This window comes from Panicum virgatum, chromosome 3N (genome assembly GCF_016808335.1).
Source record: "Panicum virgatum strain AP13 chromosome 3N, P.virgatum_v5, whole genome shotgun sequence".
In the NCBI taxonomy this organism is placed as follows: Eukaryota; Viridiplantae; Streptophyta; class Magnoliopsida; order Poales; family Poaceae; genus Panicum; species Panicum virgatum.
The window spans coordinates 11,935,767-11,961,501 of NC_053147.1; the positions used below are offsets into that span (position 1 = coordinate 11,935,767).

At 47.5% G+C, this 25,735-nt stretch overlaps 1 protein-coding gene and 1 pseudogene across 5 annotated transcripts; both read right to left on the bottom strand.

Annotated features, from left to right (window-relative positions):
- Positions 1-65: 65 nt before the first annotated feature.
- LOC120664304 lies at positions 66-2,684 on the bottom strand. Of its 5 annotated transcripts, XM_039943462.1 has the most exons (4): positions 2,140-2,272; positions 1,437-1,563; positions 888-1,316; positions 66-799 (listed from the first exon to the last, which is right to left on the bottom strand). In XM_039943462.1, the coding sequence occupies exons 3-4, from the start codon at positions 1,269-1,271 to the stop codon at positions 206-208; spliced, it is 978 nt and encodes a 325-aa protein (XP_039799396.1). In that variant the 5' UTR covers positions 1,272-1,316; positions 1,437-1,563; positions 2,140-2,272; the 3' UTR covers positions 66-205. The 5 variants fall into 5 exon arrangements, with proteins under 5 accessions (XP_039799396.1, XP_039799392.1, XP_039799393.1 ...); XM_039943458.1 differs by lacking the exon at positions 1,437-1,563 and having other exon boundaries at positions 2,140-2,684; XM_039943459.1 differs by having other exon boundaries at positions 888-1,647; positions 2,140-2,278.
- An 18,824-nt stretch (positions 2,685-21,508) lies between these two features.
- On the bottom strand, positions 21,509-23,127 carry LOC120664307 (annotated as a pseudogene).
- Positions 23,128-25,735: the final 2,608 nt, after the last annotated feature.

Below are 25,735 nucleotides of genomic sequence, written 5' to 3' on the forward strand. Positions count from 1 at the left end.
GCCTGTAACTTACTCCTACATTTCATCGGTGGATTAATAAATTCACTGGTTTGATATAGATGAAGTGTTAAAAGTACGTCATGGAAGTTTGACATAACCATTTTAGTAACACTTCATGCACCTATAAATGAATTGTTTTCCTTCCACATGATACAAAAAATTCCTTCTGTATTCTCTGATCTACCAAAAGTTTCCTACACCACAATTACAAGGACCAGCTTGAGTGGAATACAAGAGCAGGTGTGCATCTCCTCCCGTCCATGTTGAGCACGATACCAGGTTGCACAGCAGCCTTCCTGCTCAGATGCAAATTCAGATAACCCTCTACCTGAAACCGTTGTGGTTTGGCGTCAGTCCCTCTCCGCAAGCTCAAACCCCATCCTAGTTCATCCTCTGGGGTATCTGATAGTGTGAGAGCCCATCTCAGTGACCGTGGGTTTGACTTCCTGTTGATCTCAATCCAAGCCCCGATTCTGGAGCCCTCATCGAACTTAAGCTCAACATCAATGCAACCTCCAGCAGCAGGTTTCCTCTTCCGAGGAATCACACTTGGTCCGTGCCAGGCAGCAGATAAAGTCAATTTTATGTCATCAGGCATCTGATATGAAAATTGCCCGAATTCTGTGAAAACTCTACTAGCTTCACCAGGAGCATTTAGTGTCTGCCCAGCTACTGAAATCAACTCAGCAAGAGAAACAGAAAAGTTCTTCGATCTCAGTATCAGGCCACCAGCATATTTGTAACTTTTAATCAGCAAAGGTGGCCTCAACGAAGAATGCAAGCTGGCCAGCCAATGTTCCTGTCAAGCAAACTGTTACCTTATACATTAGCAGGCAAAAGGATAGCAACGGAGGCATCACTGGTTGTCTAAACTCTGAAGGAGTTACCTCTCGGAGATTTGGATCGGTGGAAAAATCATCACACCTTGCTCCAACTGGTACGGCAACAACAGACAATGAGTCATTGATATTTGACAAGTACATCACCTTTGACAATACAAGAGGGCTCCCAATATGATCATTTTCTTGAGACATGTATCTATGATCAGAGATGAGCTCTGCAAAGAGGTAATCCTTCTTTCGAACAGTGGTCTGAAACACAAACTGTGAACTAATATCAGATTCTGCTTCTGAACTATCTCTTGATAACGATCCAGCGACATTGATAACTCCCTTGACCTGAGTGCTTTCTTCTGCAAATGGACCAACTTTGGAAGCTTTGAACAACGAAAGCACTCTTTCAACTTTCTCTTGTCTCTCCCTCAGCTGCATGATGTCATAGAATGCTTGTCGCTGCAAACGCTTCAAGATATCAACCTGAAGCAGAGAAATAATGGAAGGCATATGAATCAGAGATTCAAAGGTCCCAAAGGACATGTCAATCAAAAACAAAAGCAGAAACCCATAATTTCAATGAACATCAAGTTCACCCCTTACCCGAAAGCTGGCAAATGAATGTCAGAGTTACAACAGGTATAAGAGTGCATAGAAGAAAGTACTGCTGCTTCTTGCCTTCCTCTTACTGAAGCAATACTGTAGCAGGCATTTCATGTTCCAAACATATCTGAGGGATTAGAGTGCCACACTTGTTAATCCTCTTTTATGACAGCGACAGCACACGCTTCTATTGTGTGTCCTTGTGGAGCTACTGGCACAAATTGACCATGAGGAGGCACTTTGAGACAAATTCCGACTGAAGAAAACATGAATTGGTAACAAAAACAATCCATATCACAGGTCACCTAGGGAAGCTGTGCGGCCTCATTGTTAAAGGGTGTACAATCAAAATTTAGACCTTGAAACTATGTCTATATTGTGTAAATTAACACTCAGGGCAGCCATTCCAAACATAACACATGTACCCTTAACCGCCCTTCAGATAGCAAAGTAACTCGCTAGAACACTACAGCCGAAATGGACCATGACTAGAATTGCGGTCCTAATTTCTCTGGCAAAAGAAACCCCAAAAACTTAAAAATGGAACTAATCACAAAAATGCCTCAGCTTCCACAAAACTGTACAATATTTTAAAATGGAAAGTTAGGCTTGTGCGTTGTGCCTAATTGCATTCGTGAAGTCCTACCTCTACGCCGTCGATTTGGATAGCGAGAAGAGAAGAGAAGGGTGTGAGTTCACTTACGGGGTTATGGCTTGGATGTGGCGGCGGTCGCTGCTGCTGCTGCTGCTGCGGTGGGCGGCGTAAGGAGAGGAAGAAGCGCTTGGTGGAGTCAGCCATGCCGGCAGCTCGATCCACCGCGCAAGCCCATGCTGCTTCCATCCTCTCTCTCTTTCCCTCCGATGATTCCACGCTTCCCTTCTCTCTGCAGCAACACTGGAGTGAGCTGACCACCGAATGAGCTGAGGTTGGAGTTGCAGATGGGGTCGCCGGAGGCGATCAAGCCGAGGTGTAGCGGTCGGAGACGGTGAATAGAGCGGCGGCGGTGATTTTGGGCCCAAACCCTAGCCGCGGCTTGCCAGCTTGGCAATGCGACGGACGGAAGGAGGTCAGGGAGCCTCGTGGCCTGCACACAGAAAGGAGTGGAGGCGGCAGAGATGGGAGGACGGGCGCCGGCGGAAGTAGGAACGGAGCGCCGGAGCGGCGCCGCTACGGACGAGTCGCGGCGGCCGGGGGCGTCGAGAGGGACGAAACGCCTGGAGCTTACGGCTGACTGTGCTGGAGGCTGATGTCAGCTTGATGGGCCGTAGGTGGGCTGCTTTTCTTAATTTCTTGAGTTCACTTCGCGCCATACTACCGAAATTTGTTTAGGCCCAATCCAGGGTAATCCTGGGCCTAACCTAGACTTAGACTACCCATGGCATCCGCCCAAGTTACCGTAGTAAAAGAAGGAAAAAGTCATTTTTGTCACCCTTAACTTTGAGCCGAATCTGATTTTCCTCCCTAGATCACAAAACCGTTCATTCAGCCTCCTCAGACTCACAAAACCATTCACATAACCTCCCTGAGCGGTTTGAGGTTGAGGTGACAGCGGTTTTTCTATTTTTTCTTTTCTTTTTTATTTTAACTAAATCTTTGAAAAATCACAATAAAATCATAAAAGGTAAAATCAATTTTGTTGAACTCCATGTAACTAGATCTACGCATTGAACATATTATATGATATAATTTAGTATATTTTTTCTGTAGTTTTAGATATATGCTTTTCTGTAATTAATTTATAGTTATAGTCTCCATCATCAAATTACGATGAAAATTTTATGGTGGGCTAATCATTATATGATTGAGCTATAGTAAAAAATTTATAATTATTAGATCATATTTGACTGAGCTATAGATTTATCTATATAAACCTAGATAAATCTAGACCAATCTATAGTTAAACCTAGATAAATCAATAACTCAGTCATACATGATTCGATAATTATAAAACTTTTACTATATCTCAATCATATAATGATTATACCACCATAAAATTTTCATCATAATTTGATGATGGAGACTATAACTATAAATTAATTACAGAAAAGCATATATCTAAAACTACAGGAAAAAAGTTGTACTAAAGTATATCATATAATATATTCAATGCATAGATCTACTTACGTGGAGTTCAACAAAATTGGATTTTACCTTTTATGATTTTTTTTGTGATTTACTGTGATTTTTCAAAAATTTAAACAAAATAAAAAATAGAAAAATAGAAAAACCGCTGCCACCTCACCCTCAAACCGCCCAGGGAGGTTATGTGAACGGTTTTGTGAGTCTGAAGAGGTTGAACGGACGGTTTTGTGGTCCAGGGAGAAAAATCAGATTCGGCTCAAAGTTGAGGGAGGAAAAAGGGAGTTTTTCCTAAAAAGAAAAAGAAAAAAAAACTACTTTTCCTCTCTCAATTATAGTAAAAATATGATTTTCGTCCCTCAACTATAAAATTGGATATCTATCCTCCCTCAACTATCAAAAACCGTTTCAGCGGTTTTGCCTCCAATTGTTTGGTTGCAGAACGCGGCTGGTAGACCTTTTCGTTCGTTGTTGCTTGGTACCGAGTACTAGCGAGGAACGACTCTGCCAAGGCTAAGACATTGACAAGTAACTCAGGGTGAAATTGTGGCCATCGTTGACTGACTAAATCCTAACCCGCAGCCGCGTGAACACGATCAGACCCCCTAGAAATTTCGGAGAGTGAGAGTAACCGGGGAAGGAAGCAAGAAGCAAAGTCAAGCTGCTAATGGTGTAAGAACCAAGCCGAAACCACCGCACACCATCTCACTTATTGATATCAGTTCAATCTAAAACCAATCCACTAGTCCAAGCCACAAAACCAAACCAACCCGATCTGGAGATACTCTTGAGACCAAACCAAACCAATCATTTTTTTATAACCACGGCTTTAAACTTTCAAGGAAGCAGGAAGAGAGAAAAGCGGCGGCGGCTGGAGAGCCACGCGCGACGAAGGGTTCACAGCAATTAATGATCTCGCCTGCGGCGTGGCGACGGATTCGCCGGAAGTGCGCGGCGGCGGCACCAAGTGCGGCGGCCGGCGAGCGGCGACCTCGCTCGTGGCACCACAACGGATTCATCGGAAGCATGCGGCGGCGGCACTAAGCACAGTGGTGCGTTGGCAACAGAGACGACGTGAATGTGTCTGGCCAGCGGCACTAGCGGCAACATTGGTAGAAACTGACGCGAACGAAAACAGTCAAACCGCGTTCAAACCAAACCACACCAATCTAATTATCTAAACCATTTTGATTGCTAAATCCAACTGAACCACACCGTCACACAACTCAAACCGTCTACCACCAAACTAAAGCATACCAAATAAGAAACCAAACCATCAAAACCAGTTTTAAACCAAACCGTTACCAGGCTGACCCGTAAGCCTTGGCGCGGCGAATAGAGTGTTGACACTGTGAAGAACGAATATAGTGCTCAGGGTTTATCTAATTAAAGGGAGTATATTGTAATGTGATTCGTATAATTAAAGTAATGTCAAGTACTAAAAAATTATTATACGGATAGAGACATGTATGAAGTCAATTAAATACTTAAATACATGCTATTTTTCTATTTTCAATGCATTTGCATTTATTAACAATCTTTGGAACAAATAAACAGAGCGGTTTTCAATATGTTATAATTAATTAGGGATAACAAGGTCATTTCTCGCTACCAGTAATGTGTTTGAATTTTTCTAAATGAATAGTCTTTGTGGGACGAAGGCATGTTCCATCCAAAAGTCTAAATTGGTACTCCATCCGTTCCAAATTATAAGTTATTTTAATTCTATCCTAAGTCAAACTTCCGATATAATGACCCATCTAGCTTCCATCGTCCTTGTTTAACTCGAGGGTGAGAGAGAACATCAATTAAGAATTCAAGGAGAAATAACTATTTTTCTCAAATGTTTAGTTTCTCCTTGGTTAAGGCCGAGTTGCTTCAGAGTTACAGCCTGTGGCCGCCCTGAGCTAGATGTTGTACCCTTTGATTAAAGGGTTAATTGGATTTGTGCCATTACAATTTCTCGAGTTCACTGATCTGCCATTACAATTCACCTATTTGGAGATATGCCATTACAATTCATTCTTTACTTGAGATGTGCCATTTTATACGTATTTGATGCTCATGGGTCCACTCGCAGGTCTCCATATTTCCGTATGGTCCAAACTGCCCCTGCTACCTCTTTCTCTCCACTGGCTGACATGTGGGTCCCACATCATCTTCTTTCTCTTTCCTTTCCTCTCCAACTGGTCTCTCTTCTCTCAAGCGCCCATGGTGCGCCTCTCCTCCCCCGGCGAGTCCCCTAGCCCCCGCGTCGCAGGCACTGCAGCAGCGGCCGCCGCTGCCGTCGCCGGGGCACGCTCCGCCTGCTCCGCTACTCCAAGAGCGGCCACACCTCGTCGCCACCCGCCCGCGGCGCCGGAGACGCGTCCCCGGACAGACCCGCCGTCCCAATGGCGACGGCAAGTTCACCGTCCCCATCTCCTCCCTCTCCGATTCCTCGCGCACAAGCCTCCCCCAACCACATCCTCCACCTTCCCCAAACATTGGCCGAGCTCCTCTCGACTGAATCGATGGGAATCGATTCCGCCGCCGCCCGCCATTGGAGCCACCCGAAGCTTCTACTCCCCGTCGAACCCCCACCTCTGGCCCTCTTCCTCGCCCTTCAACCTTAAAAACCGAATCCTCGGTGAGCCCTTGACCATCCCCGACCCTTTCCCTTTCCGCGCCGCCAGGAACGCCCCGTCGCCGCGCCGGCTTGCCCGCCGCCGTCGTGTGCCTGTCGTGGGACACCTCTGTTTGTGCGAGCTCTGCTGCTGCGCCGTGGAGCTGCTAGCTGCTGCCTCGCTGTGATTAGCGGTGTAGAACAACCTGCTTGCGTCCATGATGCCGAGCTGCGCCGCCGGCATGCTCTCGAGCAGCTCGGCGAGTGACGCAACAGCTACGGCGAGAGCAGCGGCGTGCGGCACTACGGCGAGTGACGCAACAGTGGGAAGCAGCAATGCGAAGCGGTAGTTCTCTTAATTTCATTTTTCCCTTTGCATCAGCGAGCCTGCAACTTATCCAAGCCATCAATAGCTCGAGTACTACATTCTAATGTGTTTGTGCGTTGATTTGTGCTTTGATTTGGACAACAAGATTTCGATTTGAACTCTAGGGACGACGATTGTTCCCTTCAATTTGTATTGCCGGCTAATTTATCCCTAACCTTGCAGCGGACGCCGTCTTGAGGTCTGTGTTGCCCCACCCCTGCGGCAGCATCCCTTGAGCTCGAGCATGGCCTCGGCGATGGCCTACGGAGCTGGGAGGGGAGGGCGCGGGAGGAGGAGCTCGGGAGGCTTGGAGGGGCTGGGAATCTGGAAGGTTCTGGGGCGGGTTCGGAGGCGTCCGGTCATGGCCGGCAGCAGCGGCGGCGAGATGAAGAAGAAGCAGAGGAAAGAAGAAGGGACGGAGGTAGGGGATGACATGTGGGGCCTTAATGTCAGTGGGTGGAGAGAGAATAGAGGCAGCAGGGGCAGTTTGGACCATACGGAAATACAGAGACCTGCGAGTGGACCCAAAAACATCAAATACGTACAAAATGGCACATCTCAAGCAAATAACAAATTGTAATGGCATATCTCTAAATAGGTGAATTGTAATGGCAGATCAGTGAATTCGAAAAATTGTAATGGTACAGATCCAATTAACCCTTGATTAAATGTTTAGTTTCTCTTGTTGGCTTGTATATGTGAGTTCTCTTGGTTTTATGTAATCACAACATTGTAACTTCCCGCTTGTTTCCTTCTTAAATGCATTGTAGTGCTCCTGTATTATTTCAAAAAAAAACTATTTTTCTTCATGTTAAGCTAGCCAAAATTTAAAATAATATAATTTTAATAACATCTTTTGACCTTAGAGACGAGCTGCACATGAATATATTAAGAACCTCTATCTGAACAGAGTATAGCAAAATAAAGACAAATTGATTGATGATTGTTCGGCCAGTAAAATGCTGATTTCGGCTGATTAAACAATGTTATGTAAGAGAAAATAAGTCGAAATCTAGATTATCTGTTACAAGAATGAATATTCGTACGGAATATGCTATTTGGGATGGATTTCACAATCTCCTTTTGAGCGACACAGGACTACTACATATTTCTTCATGTAAAACTGGGCCATACAAACATGAGTCTCCATGAAGCACTTCATTTGAATTTCCTACATCTTCTCAGGAAATGGATTGGGAATGTCACTCTCTGGACCTGTTGACCAGTCAACCTAAGCTAGCGCGTACCTTTAATTTCTAGAGTCCCTTGGCACAAAGTTTCTTGTCCTCTTTGCGGTTTAATTAGCAGCAGATGCACTTCACCGAAACTTACTCACCGTGCATGCAGTTCATGATATAAATACATAGTGCACAGCACCATCGCACATTCGCACGCGGCACAAACAAATAGCATCCAGAGCAGCGGTACTTGCATTGGTTGCTCCGAGGAATCATCTTGCTAGTTCATCGAACCCTCCTGTCAATGGACGCCGTGAAGAAGAGCAACGCCGCCGTTGTTCCTGATCTGCCGGATGGGCGTGCGGCGTGCTGCAACGCCGGCGTGCCGGCGGCGACCTTGCTGACGATTTTCCTCGCCTGCACTGTTGGAAATCGAGCTCTACCACTCCAAACACTCACGCCGGACGGAGGTTGAAGAAGATGAACAGTAAACAGGCGACAATGGCGACGAACGCCCGTCCACCGTCAGGGTTTACAAATCCGACCGGTCCGGTCAAACCGCCGCCCTCCGGTAGCGGTTTACCGGACCGGTTTGACCGGAAACCGGTGGAAATCGGTTGAATTCAAATCCAAATTCAAAATCGCATGTGCAACCGGTTCCGACCGTTTTGACTGGTTTACCGGCCGGTATGACCGGTTTGAGATTTTTTTTCTACTTTTGAATTCAAATTTGAATTTTGAATTGGGGCCGGTAGACCGGTTTACCGGTCGGTATGATAGGTTTGAGAATTTTCATTTTTTTGAATTCTGGGGCCGGTTTGATACTGGCCCAAACCGTAACCGGGCCGAACCGGTTTGACCGGTAACCGGTCAAACTGGACCAGTTCCCACCGGTTTCGTTAACCCTGGCCGCCGTACGGCCTGTATGTTGGCTATTTGATTGATAGAACGGACTCGACTCAGGTTACAAACAAGATGCACATGGCCTTTTGTAGCTCCCCTTTGGCGACGCAGCGCCCACACGATCGGCGAACTTTGTGCGCACGCATGCACTCCTAGCGACCCGGTCTCTCCCACGTTCTGGCCACGAACCTCCGTGAGAACCGGTCCTCCAGCTGCCGATCTGAGCCTAGCGCTCCTCCGTTGCCGCCAGCCGCCACATCGGCCATCCCTGCACCTGCAACCCTATCAACCACGCGCCGTACGCGACAAACTTGGCCACGGACCCGAACGCGAGCTCGAACACGCGCCGTCCTGGCCGGACCCGCCTGGAACGTGGCTACACCAATGTTCTGGCCTAAACGCTATCCCTGGTGCGACTCTGAGCCCAAACCGTGCACCACGGACACCACAGACTCCGACTCCAACAACCCTAAGACGCTGGCTGTCATGACCGCCCGCTTGCACGCGATGGACACGACGCCGACTTGACACGCACACGCCACGGCCACGGCCACGAACACCATGGCGTGGTTTATTCCAACAAACTCCCCCTAAACCACGACACCGCCGCATGTCCTGCCCTACAGGAGCGTCGGCTCATCGTCGGCGCCGGCAAACAACGCCTCCTCCTTCCTTGGCTTGGGGCACTCCCTGGAGAAGTGGCCGCGAACGCCACAGTTGAAGCACCGCCCCTTGCCGGAGCTCCGAAGACGCCTGTTCGCGCCCGAACGAATGCTGCTGCCTCCGTCGTTGTCGTCATCGTCGCTGTTGTCGACACGGCCGCTGCTACGGCCTCCCTTCTTCTCACGCCCACCGCCGCCGCACGCGCGCTCCCTCTCGCGGCGTTCCCGCCGGCGCACGTCCCACTGCTCCATGGTGAGGAGGAGCTTGCCGTCGGTGCCTGGAGGCGGAGCACCGTCGTCCTCAGCCTCGGCTTCCTCCGCCGCACGTAGCCGCCCGGTGGCATCCTCCAGTGTCAGCATGGCGAGGTTTGCCGACATTTGGATCGCCACGGCCACCTGCCGGAGTGACTTGGGGACGGTGCACAGCAACTTCTCCACGACCCTCCGTGGCGGGATCGTCTCCCCCACAGTCTCGAGCGCGGCGACGATGTTCTGGAGCCGCAGTGTGTAGTCGTCGACGCCCTCGCCGGCGTTGAAGCGCATGTTCTCAAACTCCCGTAGGCGCCGCTGCGTCTATGTCCTCTGCACCTGGTCGCTGCCGACGCGCCGCTCCTTCACCGCGTTCCATGCCTCCAACGCGGTCCCCTTCGCCGCCAGCGACGCCGCCAGCGACGCCACCCTCTCCGTCGGCACGGCGCTCGCGATTGCCTCGAGTGCCATGCAGTCCTCATGCGGCGCCACTCCCCGGGCTCGATTACTTCCCACAGATGACGGGCCTTCATCTTCAGTTTCATGAGCAATGACCATTGCGTGTAGTTGGTCTTGGTCAGCATGGGCCAGCTCGTCATCCCGCCGAACTCACAGACGACGCGCACAACCTCCCCCTTGCCGCTGTTCCCGACGCCATCGCCGCCGAGCGGCTTCTTGGGAGAGCCTGGAGGAGTCTTCTCGCCAGCCATCTCAAACGCCCAACGAATCGCCGGATCACGATTCCACCGATGGTACCTGGTCGCGATCGACTCCGCCCCAAACCTTGACACCGTCACGCGCTGGGCACAACCAGCACGTCTCCGGCGCCTAGCTCGTGGCCCTAACCTGGCTCTTGATACCAATTGTTGGAAATCGAGCCCTACCACTCCAAACACTCACGCCGGACGGAGGTTGAAGAAGATGAACAGTAAACAGGCAACAATGGCGACGAACGCCCCGGCCGCCGTACGGCCTGTATGTTGGCTATTTGATTGATAAAACGGACTCGACTCTGGTTACAAACAAGATGCACATGGCCTTTTGTAGCCCCCTTTTGGCGACGCAGCGCCCACACGATCGGCGAACTTCCTGAGCACGCACGCACTCCTAGCGACCCGACCTCTCCCACGTTCTGGCCACGAACCTCCGTGAGAACCGGTCCTCCAGCTGCCGATCCGAGCCTAGCGCTCCTCCGTTGCCGCCAACCGCCACATCGGCCATCCCTGCACCTGCAACCCTGTCAACCACGCGCCGTACGCGACAAATTTGGCCATGGACCCGAACACGAGCTCGAACACGTGCCGTCCTGGCCGGACACGCCTGGAACATGGCTACACCAACGTTCCGGCCTAAACGCTGTCCCTGGTGCGACTCTGAGCCCAAACCGTGCACCACGGACACCACAGACTCCGACCCCAACAACCCTAAGACGCTGGCTGTCATGACCGCCCGCTCGCACGCGATGGACATGACGCCGACTCGACACGCACACGCCACGGCCACGAACACCATGGCGTGGTTTATTCCAACATACACCAGGTCCGCGACAGGCCCCGGGACCTGGCCTTCCTGGCCTTCGCCTACGCTGACCTGGCCGCACTCTTCTTGTGCCTCCGCCGCGCCGAGCGACTGCCGCGGGAGCCCTCCCCGGAGGAGGGAGCCCAAGAGAGGCGGCGGCTTCAGCTCGTCGTCTGGACACTGTCCGCCGCCCTCAGCTGCGCGTTCACCTACCGGGTGTCCCTGGTCATGCCGCCCGTGCTGGCGGTCGCTGTCTGGAGCATGACATCGGTTGTCGTGGTCGTGGGTTTCTTCGTCCTGGTGCTCTAATTGCAAGGATCAAGGGCGCCGTGCCTTGGAGGCTGGGACGACGACGGAGCACGCAAGGGCTTGCCGAAGGAGAATAATAGTAATGGTGGCGAATTGGTGGTGTGGGGCTTAGCTAGGATTTGTTTATCGTTTAATTTATTATTTTCAGATAGGTTTGTTTCGTTAACAATAAGGCCTTGGATTTAAAACTTGCACCCTAGCTAGAAATGTTTCATCCAATTTTTAGTTACAGTATACTAATAATGTTGAATTGAATCTGGAGCGTTGTAATTTTATCTTGTTGGACACTTCCATCGCAATTTCGGAGCTTAATCAGCGTTCCCGTCCCTGATGTGCAACCTCTGCACTTGCAGGGAAGGAACACACTTGAAACCTGAAGGTGAACTGGGAAAAAAAAATCCGGAATATAATGGTCACTAGTCACTACTACTAGTTTGCCGTACAAAGTAAAGGAATAACAAGACCTGGCGTTGACGACGGTCCTGTGCACCGATTCTTCTGAGCTTTCCAACAACGCCACCACGGCAACCAATTCAGAAACCTGCACGTACGTGTAAAAAAAAATCATAATGCATTCCAAGCAGGTCCTCTCGTGTTTGTCACGCTCGAGCTATGAATTCTCCACTGATCGATCGATCCATGTCACGGAAAGCGCCGGGCGGCGTACGCTTTGAACCGTACGTAGCCCATACGTCGCGCCCCAACTACGGGACGGAGGAAGAGAACAGTTCAACGATGAACAATCAAACCACAATTGTGGCTGCAAAACAGGAGTAGACTTTTTTTAAAAAAAATGAAAAAAATGGCCAAAGTCCAAAATTAGCAAAGCTGAGACGCGCGCTCGCTCCCAGCAAACAAATGAAACAGGAAGGAGGGGGAAAGAAAAAGAAGAGAAGTCGCTGCCTTGCTTGTCTGAATTTTTGCTTCAAACGAACTCGGCATGACAATCAAACATGCCGCTGGCCCGCTGGGTAGAATCAACCTGTTGTCCAATTTATCGCCGTCTCGCGATGCTACTAGTACTTGTCAGCAAAGGCGGCGTTCTTGACTAACTGCAGTAGCGTGCACCGACCCACTGATTACTGGAGTTGAAGAATCAGTCAGTTGACGACGTGTGATTATTAGTCTACGATCAACTACTCCGTCTCGATCGTTAGCTGCATAAATTGCAGCGGCCTGCTGGCCCCGTCCGGTAGGCACACGACGATCGATCAGCAGGTAGCTAGCCCAAGAGAAAACGACGCCGCAAACACACGAAACACAGCGATCTCAGGCAGCTCCATCCATGGGCTCCATGGACAGCAGCGCCGACAAGCTTTTGCAGCGTCCACCGCCGCAAACCGCCAAGCTGCCCGCGCCGGCGCCGCCCGAGGGCAGCGGCGGACGCCTGTTGGGAAAGATGAGCGGCGATCGGCTGCGCGCCGTGGCCGCGATGCTGCTCGTCTCGAACTACTTCATGACCGTCTCCCGGATCTTCGCGGAGGCGTCGTACGGCGACGACGCGCCCGGGGCTCCGCTGCCCTGGCGCCTGCCGGCCGCCTTGGCCCTCGCGTACGCGGCGGGCGCGGCGGCCTTCTGGTTCGTCGGACGGCTGGAGCGGCGGCGGCTGCCCGATGGCCACGCCGGCGCCGCACGCTGGGAGAACGGGATGAAGGTCGCGGCTCGCGTCCTTGCCCACGCCATCGTCGGCGTGCTGGTGGGCTACTCGGCCTCTGTGACGCCGATCGCTTTGTACGTGTTCATGTGGGCTGGGTCGTCACGTGACCACATTTACCTTGCACTCGAGGTACACAAGGAAGAGGGTGATGAAGAGAAGCCATATGAAGAGAGTGTTTGATTGACTTCTGGCAGATGCATGTGTGTGTTCTCTCTTCGTTTGCGTTTCCAAGTACCAGATCTGCTTTGTTTCACAGTACCAGATCTGCAAACCTTGCGCCTTTGCAGAATCACTGGTTGGTGCCTTTCTTGGCGCATCTCAGTCATGCATGTACTGTATTTGTATTCACTTTTTTTTTTTTTTGGTCCTGGCACTTCCAGAACAACTTGTTTTTTTTGTCATTAACCTTACCCTGTTTTTTTTTCTTACATGTAAATTGTTCTGAGGATCAATTTATTATGGATCATGACATTACCAGTGTTTAAACTTCAAATGCAGCATTAACTGATTTAGTAACTATGGATTATGTATCCCAGAGAAGTTAGTTACGGAATAACTTTATCGCCACCTTTTGTTGTTCGTGTAAATTGTTCTCTATATGAACTAATTGTTGCGGTTCATTGCAATCACCATTCTGTTCGACTCCATTGCAGCATTACCAGGAGAAACGTTGCAGCAAGACATATATATTTTTTTAAGAAATCAGGTTAACGATGAAACCTCTGCACAAGATTGGTCTATCCAAAGACTTGCAGGATCGCTGCACGCCATTCAGTATTAGAAACCCACGTGGAATGAAGTTCAGTACATTCAGTGCATTTCAAAAGGCAGCTTGCCTGTCGAACAACAACGAGTGAGTTGGACTCTTGATCTGCGGCAAGTGTCTTCTGAATTCATGTAGAAAAACACATAAAAAAATGAAAGTGATACCTGTGTGTTTCGTTTATGCTGGAACACACACGAATTCAAGCATGGACGTCACACTTGAAAAGAAAAAGAAAAGAAAGATAAAAACACTGGAGAATGGAGCTCCACACGCTAAATTCTTCAGCTTGCAGCCTGGGATTTGTTTTCTGATCAACATCAAGGCCCTCAAATAATCTTCAGAAAGGGCATGTATATATGTAATACATTCTACCCCGAGTCACAATAATCCATCATTTTTGCTGGTCTGGTAACGATCCTACAAGGAAGTCACGCGGACACACACAGGGGCAGGGGAGTCAGCATTAGAAGCTAGCATCATTCGAAATTAATCAAGCACACTAATATTACAAACCTTTGTGATAACTTTCATCCGATCTTCGATCTTATTTCAAGCATGATAGCCGCCTTCTGATTGCATATTCCCATCCTGGCAGATCAGGCGGTGATCATAGATGATGTTAGAATGTATACATGCAAATGAACAAGAAATTGGAAAAGTGCATATATAGGGGTTTGCGATCCAATAGTAAGATTTGTAAAAGGTGCATCATTAATTTGTGCCTAAAGTTGCTGACTAAACTGTACGTATTTAGATATACAAATGTATGATTCCGAAAGTTAAATGGTTTAGGTTGCACAACTGCACATAAATATAGGTATCAAAATGGCACATTGCACTCGATGTATGTATCACCAATGGCTGGCTAGAGGCTCTTAACACTGCTAAAACTTTTTTTTTATCACTAAATTGTGCCACATCTTGTCATAATAACTAATGGTATGCTCAAGTCACGGGTTGCTTTTTAGGAAACACCAATTGAGCTCCTGGTCACTTATTAAAAGAAATGAAATTTGAAACTGGAGGTTTACCTTCGTAACGGGTGTCTAGCCTTTTCTCATCGAGATGATCCAGACGCTGCTGTAGGCTTGGGGGAAGCAACTTTATACCAGGGCAAGATTTAATAAAAAGAGATCTAAGAGATGAGTAAGCTTGAGGCCCATTCGGCAAGGATTGCAGGCTGCTGCAATAGTAAAGGTCGAGGACTTCCAGTGACGGGACCCTTCCTAAGCATGACTCCAGCGATTTCAATTCACTGCACTCCGAAATATCTAATCACTCTGTTCGCTGGGCTGGAGCTAGAGCTGGTGGCTGGAGTGGTGTGAGAGAAAAATATTATTGGCTGGTTGGTGGCTGGATGCTGGTGCTGGAGCTGGGTGAGAGAAAAACACTGTTGGACTGGAGGCTGCTGGAGCTGCCGAATAGAGTGAATGTTTGGAGGGCATCCAGCTGTCCTGATAAGGAGCGAAGATTGCCGCAATAAAAAATATCCAAGGTCTTGATGGATGGAGGAAGATTGGCAACCTCTGCCAAGCCACCACAGCTCTGTATCATTAGCGATTCTAGGCATGGGAGGAAGGAATGGTTGGCTGATGACGACAGCCAGGGCTCTGCCGGCAAAAAATGGGGCCCTGTGCGAAAATCTAAAGTGAGGACTAATATACTAGCCAAATAGAACAATTAAATATTAAATATACTATAGTATATTATATAGGAATGAAATACATCAAAAATCGTACCTATTTATTCTTAGTTGTATAGTCTTTACTGAAACAACTTCATTCTTGTCGGGTTTCTTGATATGAAATCTTCAATGATAGACTTATAATCAATCTTCTCTAATATGTCACTCTCAAGTACTATCATGGCCAAATCATTAAGTCTTTCTTGGGTCATTGTAGAACACAAGTAGGACTTTAGTAGCTTCAATTTAGAAAAGCTTCGTTCTGCTGAGGCAACAGTCACAGGAATAGTCAATAGAACTCTATATGCGATAGTTGCATTGGGAAAACAATCATGGTGCTTCAGAAACTTTAATATCTCAACAGGGCCCATATTTTCTTTTGGAATGAAATCTTGAAGAAATTTCAACTCGACATAGAGATCATTAGCATCAATATATGATTTTCCATCTTTTGAAAGGGCAACCTCAAGATTTTCACAAGAAGATTTCAGAATCTGATTATCCAATGACTGTAATTCATCAGAAGTAAATAAGAAACCAAAATTCTTTTGGTAACCTTGATACTGCTCAAATCTCGTTGTAAGTGAAGAAATAGCTTGATCAACAATAGATAGAAAATAGCTGATTCTAAATGATTCCTCTGGAGATTGAGTTGAAGCATTTGTGTCATCAGGGTTCTCATCAAACTGTCTCTTTCTTTTAATTTCTCATTTCTTGCGAAATGTTGTACCAATATCCATGTCAAGTGCAATTCCTTTGGCAACCTCCAATGCCTCTAAGAAACCAATTTCCCTATACCCTTTGAAGAAAGAAATCAGCCCTTTCACTTTCTCAATAGCAACATCTATAAGCATATATTTTGCCTGCAACTGTTTGCTTACTAAATTAATGGCATATAATACTTCATACCATATGACTATTGCCACGATAAATTCATACTCTCCAAGTTCATTATTTGCCAAACCTTTAGCCTCACTGCTATTTTTTACATCATTATCCATATCAGATACTGAGGAATGAGCAGTACTCACTCCTGGCTGTGATGAGTGAATTGTCAACGTGCGATGTGATCGTGCGCTTGGTCTTTGGATTGCAGGTACACGGGCGTCGAGTGTCGACGGAGAGTTGCCGTGGAGGAGCTCAGGCCGGGCGGCAGCTGTGGCGTCCACTCCTGGATCGAGGGCGCAAGCGGCGACGGAAGGCGGGTTTCTTGGTTTACGCCACAAAACCAAGAAGGCGGACGGCGGTTGAAGACGCCAAGTCGTGGAGGCACGGGCGTTGGTCTCGGGATTGACGGAGGCGACGGGCATCGACGGCGTCTAGGGCCTCGCTGCGGGTGAGGAGGTGACGGGCGTCGGGCGGCGTCTAGGGCCGTCAGGAGGCCGAGGCGAGAACGACGTCTAGGGCCACGGCGTGGAGGCGGGAATCTTCCCGCGCGAGGAGTTTTGACGGTTTTCTCAAAACCGGCCATCTACCCGGGTTTCACGGACCTTCCAAAACCGTGGACCAGATCTTCATCAAGATGGCGGCATCGTGGAGAAGACTTCGTTCCGAAGAAAGAACCTCAGCCGTCAGATGAGATCGTGTACAGGGCGATGCTGCAGACCAACCGGTCTGACCGGTCCCTGGCACCGGTCTGACCGGTCTAACCAACCGGTCTGACCGGTCCATGGAACCGGTCTGACTGGTCTCGGCGGGTATAAATACCCCCACCAGCCCGTGGCTGGTTGAGTCTCTTGAGTCTTTTCGAATCCTTTTCGTTTTCCCCCTTTCCCTGCTCCAGGTTAGGGCCAAGGACTCCAACGCAAATGAGGGTTAGGGTTTAGCTAATCTCTCAATTTTAGTGGGTAGGATGATGGGTGGATGGCTCTAGCTTTGTATAGGTGAATTCCTCTGAAATTTATGAATGAAATCTTGTTGAGATCATCTATGTGTGCTGAGTATTCGTCCTCTCCTTTCTCTTTTGCGTTTTGGGTTTGAATTCTCCTCTTTTGGTGTGCCTTGTGTTTGGAGGAGAAAACCCTGTGGATTTGTGGTTTGCTGGACTCTCTGTGATGATTCTGATCCATCTAGCCTAGGGCTAAACCCTCTTGAATAACGAGTTCACCCGAATTGCAGTTCTTGAGTTCTAGAGAAAACCCCAATCCACTTTGATCTTTCCTCGATTTCACACGATCCTTTAATATTTTGGGAGAGATCTCTTGGGGATATGTTCGCATGATAGTTGCGGAGATATCCTCCAAGTTTCGTTGGATTTGGACTTCGTTTGCTCAAGATTCTTCATTTGAAGGCTTGTTCACGGGCTTTTCTGGGTGCTACCGGTCAGACCGGACGGCAAGACCGGTCAGACCGGTCTCGATCTATTTAGACTGCCACGACCGGTCAGACCGGTCTAGGCAGACAGTTGTGCGATTTATCTCGTTTTGCTTCCGCGAAGTTTCCTAGGGTGTGCTGCTGTGAGATAGCTAGTCCATAGCTATTCTCTCGTACCTTAGGTTGAGGGCTTGCGGTGATTTTTGGAATATAGGCCGACGGATCGATTTCAGAAGAAATTTTGATCGGCTCCCATTCACCCCCCTCTGGTCGCCGGCTTCGGTCCCTCAGATACCTCAAGTAGAGCCTCTCGAATATCTCCACATTGAAATCTGATAGCTTTAACACTTTCAACACGACTCTCCCAACGTGTAGCTGATACTGATTTGAGAGTCCATCCTTTTATGTTATCTTTCAGAATCCATTTCTTAGTAGAATTAGCAAAGGTTGTGTAGATCTGTTGAATGATCCCAAAGAAATCTTTTGCTCTACCATAGTTCTTGGCCATGTCACAAAGTGTTAAATTAAGGCTATGTCAACCACAAGCAAAATAGAAAGCTCTTGGATTTACAGCCAAAAATTTCTTTTGTACCCCTTTATTGCCTCCTTTCATATTTGACCCATTATCATAGCCCTATCCTCTCACATTATCTATATCAAGATCAAGCTGCTTTAGTTGATTCTGTACCGCATCAAACAATCCTTGCCCAGTTGTATCTTTGACATCTATAAATCCTAGAAAGGATTCTTCAATGCAAACACCACCTGAAGATAAATCCACATATCTTATAATTAAAGACATTTGTTCTTGGTGGCTTGCATCTGGGGTACAATCAAGTATGACAAAAAAATATTTTGCTCTCTTTATTTTCGTAATAATCTCAGACTTAATAGAAAAAGCAAGCATGTGAATCAACTCATTCTGAATCTTATGATCAAGATAATGAACATGGGTTTCTTCATTTGTAATACGATGAACATGCTCTTGAATAAATGGATCAAATTCAGCCAACATCTCTATCAAACCCAAGAAATTCCCATTGCTATCATCATATAGTTTGCTATTAGTACCATGAAATGCTAGACTATGCTTGGCAAGATATCTTATAATGCAAATAATTCTGAATAGAATCTTTCTCCAGTGATCCTTTTCTTTCTCAAGTTGTCGCTGAGCAGCCTTATCAATAGTTTGATCTTTTTGCAACCTACTACGCAACTCATACCAAGTGGTCATATTCAAAACATGATCTGCACTTGTCTCATGTTCTGTAAGTCTAGTACCAAGATGTGTCCAATCATTATACCCCTCATTTGCCAACTGTCCCTTTCGGTATCCTTTTGTAAATAATTTACAAGCAAAGCAAAATGCTCTACCGAGTTCCTTAGAATAGACAAGCCAATCTCTATCACAATACTCTCCATTTGGTAATTTTTGGGCCCTAGAATTTTGGGGGCCCTGTGCAGCCGCACGGGCTGCACCCCCTTGGGCCCGGGCCTGACGACAGCTTCAGTACAGATGCCCTGGCCTCACTGCTGGACCCTTGAATTAATGATGGCGTATCCTCCTGCTGGCCGAATACGATAGACTCGAGATTATTGCAGTCCTGAATATCTAATGTCTTGAGAGATGGCGGTAGGTTGGGAACCTCTACCAAAGATGCACACCAATATATCCGTAGAGACTCCAGACATGGCAGGAGTCCACTCTGTTCTGGCGGTGCAGATTGCTCAGAAGCTTCTCGTGTGCGTCCGGTCAGGTTCTTGCAGATACGAACATCTAAGTTCCTCAAGGATACTAGGGGCTGGAACTCCTTTTCCGGCCAGTACACAAGACCATCACAATCCCAAATATTTAAATCTACCAGCTGTGCAAAACATGTCCATAGCACCAGTGCACTTGAGTGGGAGAACAAAAGGTTGTATGAATATAACTGCATACGTGTCGGGGGAGATTTACGATCCCATTTCTCCTTGCCATGCACCAGCTCACTTAAATTTTGATCAACCACAAAACCTATTTCTTCGTTATCGACAATCAAAGTCAGGCTGGACAATGAAGCGATATATTTGCTAGCTGCCTGTAGGGACAATATTTGTTGGCTGATCCCACTTACTTTTAATACACTTAGCTTCGGCGCCTCTGGTAGAATAGTCAACTTTGGGCATCTTTGAATTCTTAGTACCTCGAGCCAGTGAAATGTTAGCTCTTCTTCTGCAGTTCCTTTGCCTGCCTCCCATCTGTCAAGGGTTCTCAAATCAAGTAGTACTAGTTCCCTCAGTGCTGGAAATGCTGAGCGGCACTCGGTCTCAACCCCTCCAAATGGTGGTTCAATATCTGATGCCTTCGGCAATGCAGCTAGACTTTTACAATTCCTGATTGACAGCGTCTCAAGCCGAGGAAATATTACATGTTCTTCTACAGTTGCTTCATTTGCCTCCCATTGCTGAAACATCTCTAGGTCATGTAATGCCATTACTCTCAATGCTGGAAATGCAGAGCGGCACCCAGTCTCCACCCCTCCAAATGGTGGCTTAATATCTGACGCTTTCGGCAATGCAGCTAGAATTTTACAATCGCCGATTAACAACTTCTCAAGATGAGGAAATACTACATTTTCTTCTACATTTGCTTCATTTGCCTCCCATTGCTGAAACATCTCCAGGCCACGTAATTCCATTTCTCTCAATGCTGGAAATGCAGAGCACCACACAGTGTCAATTCCTCCAGATGATTCTATAATCAATGGCGCCATTGGCAATGAAATCAGACTTTTACATTCTTTGACTAACAGCTTCTCAAGCAAAGGAAGTACTGGATTTTCTCCTCGTACCTCTCTTTTGTCCCACCATGTCTCAAAACTTGGCAATTTATACAAGTGAAGAACTTTCAGAGCTGGTAACTGCCAGACTTCAGGAAGCTTCTGGAGCTTTTTGCAATCAAATAGCTTAAGCTCCACTATGGCTTGCAACTTATTTAGCCATGTTGGACTAGTGTTGCCATTGTAAGAATATATGCTCAGAACCTTCAGCCCATCATGTGGTTTCAAACCTTCCAGCACCTCTTTATCACTATTTTGTGCCACCTTGTTACCATCAGTCCATCTTAATATCAATCTGGCCAGTTTTTTCTTATTTCCAAGATTTGCCGCATATGCATCTGCTTCTGTCACATTTTCTAGCTCCCTTAGCTCCAACTGCCCACCAAGGTCATTTAACCGCCCCAGTTCTCCCACCTTACTGCAACCAGAGCCTGCACCTGCTACAAAGCATGTAAGCGTCTGTAGGGAAGTGAGGTGTCTGAGGCCAGCTGGCATTCTCTTTAACTCATAACGTCCATGGGTGTACAGGTGATGGAGGGTTGTCATATACTTCATTCCCTTGGGAAGTCGTTTAAGACTTTGATAGTAAGAAAGGTTCAATGTTTGCAGATGATATAGGATGCTTATGTCTTCAGGAAGCGATTCTATACGACTATCTGAGAGATCAAGATACCACAGGTGATGAAGACATCTGGGTTTTAGGAATGAAGCTCGCTTCGTCCCTAACTCTAAACCCAACATGATCCTTGATGCCGAACCTCCTTTGATCCTTAATGCTCGTGCATACATATATTTTGACAAATGTTGTAAGTCTCTATCTACATCTTTCTCACATATTATTGTTTGTATAACTGAGGAGCCTTTCTCTAGGGAAGCATTCAGAAAGATTTTTGGTTCGTTGATTGACAATAATAAATGACGAGCTGAATGTGAAAAATCCTCACTTTTACTCTTTTTTGTAGTTATAGCAGCTCATTCTTTTCCCATTGAATCCAATGCAACATCATGCATCAGGTCATGGATCTTACATGTAACTCCAGAATCGTCAATATCATTGAACTCAAATGGAATCCCCTTCACATCATGGAAAAATGACCTAGATGCCAACTCATTGAAAATGTTTTTACCAAGAGTTTCAGGATGTACACCTTGCTGCATCGGGATAAAACCATTAGCCATCCATAATTGGATCAGCATTTCCACATCAATCACATAATCCTTGGGAAACATAGCACAAAAAGCAAAGCACTGCCGCATATGTGATGGCAAGCAATTGTAACTGAGCTTAAGTACTGGTAGAATTCCATTTTCTTCATCACAAATTGTTCTTTTATTTAACACATCATTCCATTCATCCTCTGTGGTCTTGGTACTTAACACAGAACCCAATGATGTAGCAGCCAAAGGAGAGCCAACACATTTTTGTGCAATGTTATCAATAATTTTAACTAGCTCGGGCTTTTCTTTCCGTGAACTGAAGGCTTTTGTCCTGATAATTTCCTTTATAAACCCTTCATCCAACCTCTTGAGATCGTAGGCTTCAGTTGTACCCATTAGATGAGCAACTTGTCTATCACGAGTTGTTGTGAGCACTAAGCTACCATTGCCACCATTTTCCCCACTTTTGTGCCTCACGGTTCTAGACATCATCCAATACGAGGAGATATCTCTTCCCATTCACTACACTCTAGAGCTTGTCCAATGCTGAATTTCCATTCACTTGACAACCATTCTTGACAGCTTCTTCCACTATACCTTTAGCTAGAGAATCCACATCAAAGTTGTCAGAGACGCACACCCAAAGCCGCAGCTGGAAATGCTCCTGAATCTCAGGGGCACTGTAAACAAGCTGTGCTAGGGTGGTCTTCCCCATCCCACCCATTGCGACGATGGGAAAGATAGTGAGATTTGTAGTGTTAACTTGATCAAGTAACGCATCAACAATCTTCAGCTTGTCTTCAGCTCTTGATTTTCTAGCAATGTTCCTAGGGTCCATGATATCAGGACTATCCTGCCCCAAGTAATTTACAGGAACTGGTGGTTCTGGTTGGAATTCGAACCTGAAGGCACTCATCTCTGCGATAAGGATATCAAGTTCTTCCAAGATCATGCGGAGCTTGCTGCCCATCCTACGATGGAATGCAAGATGGTTGTGAGAAGGGAAGAGCTTTATTACATCCATACCGAGCTCCTTGTAGTGCCCCGCCTCCTTGGCTTTGCGGCGGACCACCTCGTACTTGAACTCATCCAAAACATCATTCGCCTGGTAGGCCGCCTGTCGGACCTCCTCCAGCCAAGCTTTCGCCCCTTCTCTCTTGGCTGCCGCTTGCTCCTCGGCGTTAGCAATGACGTCCAGGATGGCCGGCATCTTGCGCTTGAGGAGCTTGTGCTGCTTCTCCAAGCCCTCCATCACCTGGTACTGATCCAGGAGGTAGTTGGAGGCCTTCTCCTTCACCATGGACACCAGTGGCCCGACCACCATGGTGGCCAGTACCTCAGCCATCGGAGCACTGGGAGCTCACAACATGCGTAGGACACAGGGAAACACAGTTGCGGGGTGGAGATGGTGGCGAAGCTAGACCATGGGTTTGAGAAGCCGCTTTTGATGGAACGTTAGGAAACCTTGCTATGTTTGCCTTGCACAGCGAGGCTTGCCTCACCTGGCTCGGCAAAGCGAAGTAAAATTCCTTGCTCTGTTTGGCTGTTTGGTTGCCTTGACTTGTAGTTCGTTTCTTCTTCACCCAAGCGGAGGGGCCCCTCATTGAGAGAGATTCAGAACAAAGCGAGCGAGGGATCGCAAGGAAGAGCGGACATTGCTTGTGGATGCCGCGGGTTGGAGCAAGGTCTATAGCGAATGCCGGTGGCTTTCCTGTAGGTCTGCTGTGCTAGCCTTGTCCAACGATTCTTGCCTCACCTGACTGGCAAAGCAAAAGCAAGAAGCTTCGGTGACCTGCTTTCTAGTATTTCGGGTGTGTTTAGTTGGCGAAAAAGTTTGGGTTTTGGTACTGTAGCACATTTCGTTGTTATTTGACAAATAATGTCCAATTATAAACTAATTAGGCTTAAAAGATTCAGCTCCTGCTAATCAGTTAGACTGTGTAATTAGTTTTTTTCGACTACATTTAATGCTCCATGCATGTTGTAACACCATGACCGGATACTCCGGCCGTAGACCCGGAAACTCCGGGCAAAACGGATGAGGTGTCTTTAAACTCAAGTCTTAGCCTTTCCACTCTCACTCAGCTCTCTCTTCTTTCTTTCTTCTTCCTCCATGAGCTGGGCTCGTTCCCCCACCGCCCCCCCCATCGATCTCCACCTTGGGCCATCGGATCGTCGATTCCTTCCACGAGCATCTTCCTCTCCTCGTTCTCCACCTTTCCCCAAGCCCGTTTGATCCATTCCTCGGCCGGAATCGGCTCCCCACGGGCGTCCTCCATTGTTGGCCGCTTGAAGCTCCGCCTCACGCGTCGAGCCCCATTGTTCGGCCTTCCTCCGCACGAATCGAGCAAGGGGTAAGCTTCACCGCATCCTTCTCGACCCTCCTCGACCTTTCTTCCACACTTTTTTCCTTGCCGGCGCACTGGGAATGTCATGGGTGCCGCTGCACCCCGTGACATGCATGTTGTTTTTGCCCTTTTGTTAGGTCTGCCCGGAGACTCCGGTTATAAGCCCAGATATTCCGGGTTTGGAACACTCCGGGGGAAACTCCGGGTATAAGCCCGGATACTCCGGGTTTGGAACACTCCGGGAAAACTCCGGGTATAGGCCTGGAAACTCTGGACTTGGGGGTCCGGACAGTCCGGATAATGGTCCGGATATTCCGGATATCTGAAAATGTCGTCAACTAATATGGGCGTACCTTTGGGTAGATTAATAGTACCTATACTTGTGCAATGACTAATTTATCATTACTAATTTATCATTACAAATCATAATTGCATTCCTCATATCATATGCATACGTGTAGCAGCCACCGCGAAGGAGGTTGTTTACGAGGTGCTTGCGGAGCCACGGGAGCCGCTAGAGCAGACCCAGCAGGTGGAGAGGCGTGAGAACCAGGCCCAAGGCCCAGTTGACCCCGGTGCTGAGCAGCAGACTCAAGGCAAGCCCCGGTGCACAATCTATTAATTTAAATTATGACACCTATATATATATCTATTACTTGAGCTTGGCTGACTATATGTCGGTGGGGCAGTTCTGTAGTTCGAGGCAGGGAGGGGAAGGGTTGGTGCGTGTGGTCCGACGGGGCATACACGTGCCGTGTTGGTTAGGTCCACCTTGCAAGGTTAAATCGAATCGATTCGCCGTCAGTCGCTCTCGGATATGAGCACCTTGGTCACTGCGTCGCATCGTAGTGTTATGATGGAATAATAGTTATACCTGTGATGATGAACACAATGAATTATTATTTATTGCTCCACTATGTTTGCTCTAGATTTGGTTATGCAAATATTAGGCTATGATTAATTTATATAGAACTTGGGCTAAAATAAGGAAAGTAAGGAATTACTTTAGTCGCTTTTCTGCAAAATCACCACCAGCCCAAAAGCCTTGCATGTCTAGGTATGTGGGCTAAGTTATACCCATTGGTCGGGTAAGTCTTGCTGAGTATTAGTTGCTCAGGGTTTGTTGCCACCAATTTTTATTTCAGGGCACCCAAACGTTGACTTTATGCCCCTGCTACGTTAAGTTTATCCGCAGAGATGCAGAGGGATGGGAGGTGGTTGAGCGAGACCCATAGACTAGCGAGTTGGCGGCTTGTACGCTTTGTGGGCAAAGTGTGCAACTCTTCTGTTTTGCTTAGACCGGTCTGACCGGTCAGTGGACCGGTCTGACCGGTTGAATAGAAACTGAACTAGAGTAGATGGTAGAGTTGTAGATTCCTTTTCATTTGGACTTGTCTTCTCCGTTGTAAAAGTTGTAAGTTATGTATATATTTGAACCAGCTTTGCGAAACTAATGTATTTAAACTCGTGTTGTAAAAGTTATGTTTTATCCCTTTATGTCGTTTTGCCATGTATTTTCAAGTAATTGTCGTGCTTGTACCATCTGCGCCCGCCTTCGCGTGGGACTACCGGTGTTGTTTCGATCGGGCCGTGGGTTGCGAAAGTACCGTCAAATTAAACCATTAAGCGAATGCGCCGATGTGTTCAAATGACGGCCATTACGCTTAATTTAGAAGTTTTAAT